At 45.0% G+C, this 10,274-nt stretch overlaps 1 protein-coding gene across 6 annotated transcripts in view; it reads right to left on the bottom strand.

Moving 5' to 3' along the window:
* Window positions 1-65: 65 nt before the first annotated feature.
* The window catches only part of cdc42bpab (CDC42 binding protein kinase alpha (DMPK-like) b), an 80,170-nt gene continuing 69,961 nt past the window's right edge, over window positions 66-10,274 (bottom strand). For 3 of the 6 annotated variants that reach the window (XM_042390890.1, XM_042390887.1, XM_042390888.1), the window contains 12 exons: window positions 9,845-9,907; window positions 9,405-9,658; window positions 9,041-9,165; window positions 8,695-8,909; window positions 8,502-8,599; window positions 8,132-8,216; window positions 7,767-7,890; window positions 7,133-7,250; window positions 6,482-6,599; window positions 6,219-6,376; window positions 5,228-5,302; window positions 66-3,613 (listed from right to left, as the gene is read on the bottom strand). In XM_042390890.1, the coding sequence (XP_042246824.1) occupies window positions 3,482-3,613; window positions 5,228-5,302; window positions 6,219-6,376; window positions 6,482-6,599; window positions 7,133-7,250; window positions 7,767-7,890; window positions 8,132-8,216; window positions 8,502-8,599; window positions 8,695-8,909; window positions 9,041-9,165; window positions 9,405-9,658; window positions 9,845-9,907 (1,565 nt within the window). In that variant the 3' untranslated portion in view covers window positions 66-3,481. The remainder of the gene's footprint in view (window positions 3,614-5,227; window positions 5,303-6,218; window positions 6,377-6,481; window positions 6,600-7,132; window positions 7,251-7,766; window positions 7,891-8,131; window positions 8,217-8,501; window positions 8,600-8,694; window positions 8,910-9,040; window positions 9,166-9,404; window positions 9,659-9,844; window positions 9,908-10,274) is intronic. The other 3 variants (XM_042390892.1, XM_042390893.1, XM_042390889.1) reach the window with 2 other exon arrangements.

Genomic DNA, 10,274 nt, shown 5'->3' with positions numbered 1-10,274 from the left:
GCAGACAAAGATGTGTTTGGGTTTTTTTTGCAGAAGAAATGACCACACAGTAACACACTGGCTCAGTATTTGTAACAGCCCTCCGCTTTATTGAAATACATCGGAGTCAGGTTAATATAATGAGTTCTCCACATAAGTGTGGCAGCCAGTTCCATACATTATTTTTTGTTTTGACCTTACACCTTAAATATTTTTTGTGCAAAAAAGAATCTACATCACCTGTAGTGGGTTATCCTCAGTAAAACGCCCAAACCGTTCAAAAAGGAGCAAGTCCAAGTAAAACAACAAACCGAAAACAAAAATGATTACATCTATAACATGCAAAACTGTACAAATTATTACAAAGCAATCCTAGAAAAAAAACAAAAACAAAGTGTAATATGATATGAAAGAGCAAAATAATATAGAAGGTACTGTAGATAAGACCTCACTGAAATGCAAAGGCGTTTGAATTTTTCGAGATTTTCTTTCCTCTGTAATGTTTCCACTGTGGCACCTCAGCCATCAAAGCACCTGTCACCCTTCACCCCTGAAACCATTTCATCAACACCTGTCTGAGTCCTCACCACCCTGTTTTGTTTTTTTTTCTCCCCCGTTCCCTTCCCCCCCTCCCCTCCCCCCCGGGTCACATCTACAACTACAGCCAGACTCATCTCTGCTTCACTCACTCCTGCTCATCCACCATCCGTCAAACAAAACTCTTTTTAAAACACGCTCGTTTTCATCAAAATGAAAAAGAATTCATTGGTTCTGACATTTTCCTGAGTTTCTCTTCCTCTCTCCTTTTTAAAACTGGGATATCTGGGATCACTTTTTTTCTGTACAATAAAACACCCGGCTAAGACAGTGTCCTCACCCCCAGCTAATACATTCTACAGATAAACCCCAGCAGGAACTAAGGAGACTCGATAGCTTAAACGGTTTCTTAAGAGGTGCTCGTTTGGAATTAAACCAGCTTAGTCGCACCGTGGCGCTCCAAACCTCTCTCTCTCTCTCTCTCCCTCTCTTTATATAAAATGGAATACTTAAAAAAAAAGAAAAACATCTGGAATGGGCTGTTTGGAGCCACTTGTGTGTCAACAGGGGAATCGGCAGGAATGACCACCGAAGTATTAGAGTTTTTGTTTCCCTTTCTAACAAACAAGACAACAAACTGGAGGATTCTGACCCGAAGATTGCGTGTGTGATCCTCTGTCTGTATTAGAGTACAGTTATGCTGCTTCTTAACAGATAAATACCACATTATAACCACGTTAAAGTTAGTGTTTTAAGGACAGTTTACAGCTCCGTGCACATTGTTCCAGAACAAAATAGACCATGTTCTGCCTCGAATGAGCTATTTCCTCCAGTTAAAAACGCAGCTTGATGATCTTTGTGTGTGTGTGTAAAAACTGAAGGAGCAGAATCAGAGATGAACAGAGGTAACAGGCTTTTTGGCTGTGAATGCCGCGCACCGTAAAACACTCTTATCAGAGGCCTTTTCCATCCCGCCAAAGAAAAACCGCCTGGAAGGGGAAGTCGAGCACTGATGTTATTTCATCTGCGGGTCAGTTATTTGACACCGAAGCGGTTCGTTGTAGTGTTTTACATTCTTGTTTTAGTGTTATTGAATCGAGAGCTTTTTATTTTTAAATGAACAAATAATCAAAACATTCTTCAGAATAAGCAAAAGGCTGTGAGAAGGACAATATAAAGTCACAAAGTCTCCCTCTTTTTGTCCATTTTTGGTTAAATCGAGCTGATTAGAAGGACTGACCTACAGTTACCAAAGCGGATTTGGAAACACACACGCACGCACGCACACACACACGCACGCACACACACACACACACACACACACACACACACACACACACACACACGTTAACTTGTTGATTAAGCGATCACAGCTCTCGCCTCTTGACAGTCAGAGGAGGAGCAGGACAAGGCATTTGCTGCATAAAAACACCATCTCAGTGTGCGGATACATGTGCGGTAGGTAGGAGGTTCTGTGATAAATGCATGTGTTCACTCTACAGTACGGGCAGTAGTGTCAATCCATACACAAGTTGATTCACTCAAATGCCAACAGAGTGTTGGGGAGAGAGGGAAAAAAAAAAAAAAAAAAAAGAAACACACAATGCGTGTCATACATACGATAAAAAACAAATCTAAAATCAATCAATTAAAAAAAAAAAAAAAAAAGAAAACTGGAAAGTGGTTTAAAAATGGCTTTTGTGTGAATACAACCCCAAATCACTCAAAACAAACAAAGGAAAATATAAGTCAAAGAGGATTTTTTTCTTTCCCGTGTAGTTCTCTATAGTATTTTCCTTATCATATATTACTCTCTACTTTGAACCTATGTACATTATTGTGATGGGAATCTGTGAGTTGGTCAGTTTGGTTGTACAGCAAAGTGGAACGTCTACGCTACAACAGAGGACACGTCCAGGGTTGCTGGATGATGTCGCTCGCACTGGACCAATGAGGAAGAGAGTAGCACAGAGCAGCTGTGATGATGCCTTATTAATGCTGTTTTTGTAGCTGTTTGCTGAAAATATTATAAAGTCACTGCACTTAGTATCATGAGCAAAATAAAAAAAAAAATCATTGCTTTCCTTTCTCTCTCTCGCTCTCTTTTTTTTTTTTTTTTTTTTTTTTAACATTTTCAATTTACGCAGCTTCTGACACCCAAAGAGAAAGCATTAGAGTTAAGTGAGGAGCTGTGGCATTTAAACTCCACCTGTCTGCTTCAGGCCGTGAAGCAAACCTCCCTTTCCTGTCTAAGATTGATAAATAAATTAAAATATTGTCCCCTAAAACCCAAAGGGTCCTATGTACAAGTACAAATAATTTTCTTTCAATAGTAATCCTCTTCTTTTTGTTGTTGCACGGTGAGGTTTTTGAGTCTCAACAGGTGGGGGGAGGGGATGGGGGGGGGGCATCAAGTGCTGTGAGCGGAGTCGTGTCGATGACGCTTCGCTTGGTGGCAGAAAGAGCCGAGAGGGGAGGTTGTCATTCCTATAATCATATGCCCTTTTCTGAATAAACACATGCACACACGCTGGCGAGCGCATACAGCTTCTCTCAAACACACACACACACACACGCACACACACACACATTTGCACCCTCAATCATCAGCACCCACGTGTACACCACCACTAATTTATGATAACTTCTCCCCCAAGAATTTCCCTCAAAAAAAGACGACACTTTCTTTGTGCCCCGACTTGGAAGTACGCTGAGACAGATCGAGGTTGTTTAAAGGTGGGACAAATGTTCATCGGGGAGGTGCGCGGGGAGGTAGGGGTGGGGAGGTGGGGTTGGGGGTGGGGGGGCAGCGGCAGACAGGAGGTGCAGTTCTCTGGGCAGTGAGGGGAAATATTTCAGAAAGGATGCGAGAGGCCGCGGTGGAGTAGTAGGTGGAGGTGGAGGGTTTGGAGTCCTGTGCTGTCGGTCGGTTGGTCGGTGGGGTTGGGCGGGCGGCTGGCGGGGCTCATGTGTCCCAGCCCATCCGGTCTGTGCTCTCCAGGGACAGGGACTTGGTCTTGTGTGGGGAGGCCGGACTTGGGGGGCTGCTGAAGGTGGAGCTGTTGGAGGCCGTGGAGTGACGGGGGGAGTCCGAGTCCTGGAGGAGAGGAGAGGAGAGGAGGAAAGAGGGAGTTGGAGATGAAGAAAGTGGGTGAAGTTTAGGAAAGAAAATAAAGGGACAGGAAGAAAAAAAAATACATTTGTTAGATTTTTTAAGTTGTATCATATAACATTACAAATACCACTATGTTTAACTGAGGTGGTCTCTGCTTGGTAATATGCTGTTTGGGATGGAGCCCCCCCCCCCCCCCGCCACCTCGTCTTCCACTACATTCCACTTCATCAGCAGATGAACGGCTCAATTGACCAGAAATGATCAGCTGGAGGAAAACAAACATGCAGCAGGGCAGATGAGGGGGGGAGGGATGTAGGTTCACCCTCATACTATATATCACATACAGTATGACTTTGCATTACTCTTATATGAGTGATAATAATAATAATAATTATATCTATTTCACTGTACGAGACAGAATTTGGCCCAAAACACACGATCCTCCAGATGGATGCTGACATGTGTGGTTCAGTGTGTTTTTCCAGTTCAGTGATAATGAACTCAGATTTATAATGATCTCATGTGCTGAATGGATTCATCTTTTTTCCAGTTCAGTGAGTAGATTTGGTTTGATGTACAGCAGTCGTCTCCGGTTTGCATCTAAACTTGCACACAAACACGTTTGGCCTGTAAATACCAAAGAGCAAAGTCATCCTACTGTCTCATTTCTACCATCTACAGCTACAAGCAAAACAGACTGCAGAGCTACATAAAAAAAAACAAGAAAACAAAAAAAACACACACACACTCAACGCTTGTCATGTAAGCTAGAAGAGATGAAGCGCGCACACACACACACAGGGGTCAGTGTAGATGGGCAGTGACGGATGTTTCTTTTTCTGTCACGCAGTAAAAACTCAGTGCAGGTTCTGATTGTGTTTTGTGAGCACTGCCCTGCTACACTGAGTCAAATATTTGTCTGTTACAAAATGTGTTCGCCCATATTGACTAATCAGATGTGCATCAGGATTCCTTGTAATTATGCAGCTGTTCTTCTGTATCGCTCTGGTTCTAGTATCCAATCAGTCTCATTTATAATGAATTTGGGAGGAGTGTTTTTGCATCGCTACAGAAAGAGAACATTGCAAGATCCTGGTGAGCACAGACTACACAGCGTACATATTTTATGTTCTTCTGGCCTAGTTGTGCTCTGAGCTGGACAGCTCGTGGTTATAAACATGGGCGGGCCGCCAGGGAGCCGTATGGAAGCAGACGTGCTCTGTGATTGGCTGAGTGGGCAGAGATGGGAAAAAGTATGCAAAAATGTCTGAGCAGCAGCAGCAGCAGCAGCAGCAGCAGCAGCAGCAGCAGCAGCAGCGTTGCACTGTTCCATCAGCGCAGCACAACCACAAACTAAGAACAACAGGCTGATCGTGCATCTGATGCTCCGGTGAAAGATGTGACAAGCATCAGACGCTGCAGATGTGACGGGGCTGAAATGGTGCAGCGAGGGGCCATGACAACGTGTGTGTGTTTGTGTGTTGTCATGATACTGTGAGTGTGTGCTTATGAATACACAAATAATACAGTTTCCATGTGGACACAGTGCTCTCAGTTGTGTGTTGGGTGCAAAGTCGTTGCAGCTGTTGACATTACCTTCATCTTACTAAGCAGGGTCCTTAAAGCCCTTTTCAGATCGGGGGTCTTCTCCGACGGTGAGACTGCCTGCCACTGCAGAGGAGAGTTCAGACTCAGCGCCCAGCCCACAGACAACATGCTGGGGTGGGGCGGGCAGGGGAGGGCGGGGCGCAGCTGGATGAGGGTGGAGGGAGGCGAGAAATGGGGCAAAATGGAGTTGACAGCGTCCGGGCTCTAAGGGCCATGAGGATGGGGAGCCACAGGAAGGATGGCGGGTGGTTTGAGGAGGGGTGGGTGGATGGGGGTAGAAGTTGCCCATAACCGCAAAAGCTACCGCAGTCAATGTTGAGATGAAGTTCCATATGCAACGCAACTGAAAATGTGATCTATGGGTGAACTATGTTCTACTAAACAGGAAGCGACACAGGGAGTCATTCTAACAATTCAAGGTCTTAATTCCTTGTACAGGCTGTTAAAGGGACGTGATAAACAGTGTAGGCAACAACTAACCCAAACTAAGCCTAAAGACTGTCTCTACATTTGTGGGTAAGAGGAGAAGGCCACAGGCCTCACTATCAAGCGCTGCTGCAGAAGTATGACATCACAGGGAGCTAACCAATCGGTCGGACACGTGGGATGGGGGTGAGAGTCCTGCACGCAGAGGCTGGGATGTTTGTGACGGATGGGATAGAGGGAGGAGTTCTTTCAATGGGGAACAACGTGATCCGTTTTCAGCAAATAATTTCATTTCTAAATGACTACAATCACATGGCAAGGACACAATCATGATTTGTATTTGGACAAAGCTCTGCATTCAATCTATAACAATGTGTCCAATTAGTTAATTAAAGATGGAGTGTGCAATTAAGACAAGATTAGAGGTTTAGTTCCCAGTAAGGCCAACCAGTCCTAAACTGTCCTCTCTTATTCCTGATCAAATCTTTTTAGTGATAAGTACAGAGTCAACGACGTATGGAGCTGTGTAAGAAGTGTGGATGTATGTACTGACCTCTCTGTCGAACTGTGAGAGGGGAGCGTCACCACAGTCCATGCCTCCTCCAGAGGACAGGGAGCTCTCGGAGGGAGAGGTCATGGTCTGGCGTTTGGATCCGTAGCTGCCTCCTGACAGCTCCCTGCGCAGGGCGCTGCCGTTCTGGGAGGACGAGCCTGAGAAAGGAGGACAGATGGAGGAAGTCAGTCCTGTCCTGCAGGGATGACGTTGACTACAGTGGGTTTTGGTTCCAAGAGGTTTTATGAGCTGCTGTTACTCACGTATGCCCAGTCCGCTGCTGGCGCTCATGGAGCGACCCGGCTCGGCCCGGTTCTTGGTGATGGAGGGGATGCTGACTGAACCGCTGAAGCCTGCGCGGCTCTCCTGAACACGGACGTTCTGGTTTAAACACGCATAGAAAAAAAACGCACGCACACACACAAACACACACACACACGCACAAGGCAGAGTGCAGTGCAGGGGAGAGGAGAGGAGTGAGGAGTGAGGAAGGTGCACAGTTATACACACTAATATGTCACGCAGGTGTCATGCTCACACAACTCAACACTGATGTAGCCTATATGTGATTAACCATTGAGGGTTAGGCAGGAAAACATGCATTCATAGTCTCCATAAAACACATTAATGTGACTTCTGATGCATATGCACAACAGGTCAGGTGGAGGGAATCAGTGAAAGAATGTGACTGTGGATTTATTATGTGATTCAACTCAGTCAGGTTATAAAATGGGGAACAACATGCTGGACTCTCAGACACTGTTTCTGTACAAGCAGCACGTCTACACACAACTGTTTCTATATGTTTATGTCTTTGTGTCTGTGTTTAAAAATGTGCATATTTCATGCTTGGTTTTCACTTGTGTAATGTATTATAAATTCATGTTTACGTGTATTGTGTGTGTGTGTATTACCATAGGCAGGTCTTTAAGGATCTGGATCCCGTCTCCTGGTCCCATGTGGGCCACGTGGTTGAAGTTGGTGGGGTTGGAGATCAGCTTGTTCCTCATCTCTGGATCTCGCAGCATCTCTCTGGAAACAAACACACACAAACAAAAACAAAAACATGAGCAGAGGAACGAGTGCAGGTGCAGATGTGTGCAGCAGAGTCAGACTGAGGCAGTTGTAGAAGTGATGTTGATGATGATTTTAGAGTTTACTACAAAACTAATTTCTTTTTATCCACTATTACAGTCTTTCCCCCATATATTTTGTTTAATGAGCTGACACATTTTATAAGCTTTTGCAACATTAAAGCACATGAAAAGTGATAAATAACACAATACAGGGACGATGAAGATAAAACTTAAAAGCAGTGATGCTTCTTTGATGGCTAATATGTCCAGGGGAAAGACAACAAAATGAAGTTATAAGCTGTTACACATAAAAATACAAGCTGGAAACATTTAGAAACTAAAATAATACAGATGAGAAGAGCGATCCTAATAAAAGAATTACAACTGCTGGAAAAACTGTCAAGAAACTTCAGTCACAGGTTGTGAAAACACCTTCCTGGTGTACAGTGCAACGTGCTGCCTGGTGAACTACCTCCTCTGCTGAAGTCGCTCTTCCTCTGGCACCCTGAAGGAGAAGCGTCTCTTGTTGTTCATGCTGCGCACCATCTGCTTCCTGCTGTTGTCTGACGTCTCCGGAACGACCAGCTCATCACCTTCTGGGAGATCACAAGAAAGTTTCCATCAGCGACTACAGAGTGTTGCAAATGTACACACAGAGTGGCCGAGAATAACATCTAAGCTTCTACAGCGACTTAATTTGCTTTTCTGCTACGATGCATTAAATAAGGAACAGAAGACACATTTCCATTCAACTGTTTAGACTCTGCTACTGACTGTCTCAACAGCTGCATATCCTGCTGACTGATGCACACACACAACACACATGTAAATTCTTACCAGCCATCTTGTTTCTAAAGTAGATCAGCCGGACTGTTTCCAACCCCAGCAGGTTCAGAGAGCCGTCGATGTTCAGAGGTCGCACCTGCAGAGAAATCACAGAAATCCATCATCAATACATTTTCAATAACTGAAATGTACTCGTCTGTTTCTTTCAAGGAATTTATGTAAACTTAAAAATCTGGATTTTATTCATCTGTTGATGTTCCAAAAGAAACAAAAAGAAAGAATAAAACCAGGCTACTACGGTGACAAGGCAAATAGAAATCATTCATTTAATCCACCAGGTGGAGCCAAAGATGCTTCGTTTGCTTGACATTTCTTCCTGTTTCTGCTGAAGCTGCAGTTATGTCACATTCAAAGCATTCACCTTCTTCAGTGGGATGGTCTGGATCCACTCCATGGTGTTGACGTCAAACACGTCCACAGCGTTCTCACTGTACAGTGACAGGTAGGGGGCGTTGTAGCCTGGAGAAATAAAAGATCAAGTTAAAATCTCTTTGGTTTGGTATTTTTTGCCACATCTACATATCATTACTGTATGAATTAATTTCTACACTTACAGGCAGCGTTGGGCACAGCTGGCCACATGAGCTCCTGCTGACGTGACCTGCGGCCCTGAGAGTCCACATATACTCCTATGGCGCTGAAGCACAGCAGCAGCTCCTTGCTGGAAATTTCCACGGCGCAGAGGGCGTCCAGGCTCTGCTGGGGGATGAAGGCCAGTGTGTGGTCCTCGTGGTGGAGCAAGTTGACCGGGGACGTGTCACCGTGGACACTGTGATCGGACAACACAAAGTCAAGATTTATTAGATTGAGATTTCTTTTAATAAGAAAAAGCAGAATACTCAAAACCACTACAGGATCATCTCTAGTGTATTTAAATCAGTTGATAAACAGGTAGAGTACCTGTAGCGGGTGAAGCCGGACTGATAGCCCACATAGAGACGCTCACTGAGCAGACCCATCCACTGGACGGGCCCCGGGGCCTGCAGCTCTCGCAGCCGACGGTGGCGTGCCTTGCTCTTATTCACCTGGAGTGCAGAAGACAAATTGGTTTTTAAAATGTTGTAGTATAAATGTAGGTTCCTATGAATGGAGACAGCAGTTTAGATATGGAGGAATGTGTTTGGCTCAAGAAGATAAGAAGAGAATTAGCAACAGTCTCTTAATGACTGTTGTTTTTGGAGCCGTTACAGAAGACAGCTTCCTGGTGAATGAGTGAAACTGTTGATGGTTGTGTGCAAAGATAAGTTAGTCAGTGTTTTCTGACCTCGTAACATATGATTTGTCTCTTCATAGCCACGCAGAGGCAGGTGAGCGAGCCGTTGCGGACGGGGCCGGAGACGATGGTCTGGCAGCCCTTTGTCTCAGCTAGCTTGTAGGACTCGGTCTCGCGGCCGTCCAGGGCCTGTGTGGGGAAGAGACGGACGTGACGGTTCCTGCCGGAGATGACGGCCAGCAGCTGCTCCTGAAGGATCAGGTCGATGTGGTGCACCTTCTTGTTGTCCCCCACCCGGATTATTTCTGAGGATGGATGGAGGGAGAGGGGCCGGAGTGAGTGAGGAAACACATGAGAAGAGAACAGAAGCAGATCTGGAGACAGATCATCAATCCTCCTTCTCTATCTATGTAAACACATCTAAAAACAGCATTAACAAAACAAAAAACAAGAACATAGAACTGGGCGCCCAGCTTCCAAGCGGATCTTACCATCTTTGGTGACATGGATGACAAAAAGGCCTTCCTCGTTGCCCAGGGCGACACGCTCGTGATCTGAGGAGCAAAACAAATAAAAAGAGACGACCATTTCAGAGCCAGACAGGGGACAGAAAAGGGCATTCTGCGCAAAAAATGTTCCAATCTGCTAACTTCTATTTTCATAACACAGTGGGCGCTGAACCGCCGAGCACAGAGGGTTTCTCGGCTCTAATTGGTTGTCTTATGAATTCAGCCTGGAGCCACAAAGGCCATAACGATGTCAGACAAAGATTCAGCTGTATCTGGAACAGCTAAGCTAAAAATACACAAACAAGGAGCTATTTATCTTTCAGATGATGACACGGTAAAGATTAGATGATAAAAGGAGAGTGTGTACATCTGGGATCTTGATGAGCAGCGGTGTATTTACAGATGCAGTAAA

Source organism: Thunnus maccoyii, chromosome 17 (genome assembly GCF_910596095.1).
Source record: "Thunnus maccoyii chromosome 17, fThuMac1.1, whole genome shotgun sequence".
In the NCBI taxonomy this organism is placed as follows: domain Eukaryota; kingdom Metazoa; phylum Chordata; class Actinopteri; order Scombriformes; family Scombridae; genus Thunnus; species Thunnus maccoyii.
Note: the sequence above shows the minus strand (reverse complement) of the source record. Positions and strands in the feature narration are given on the sequence as shown.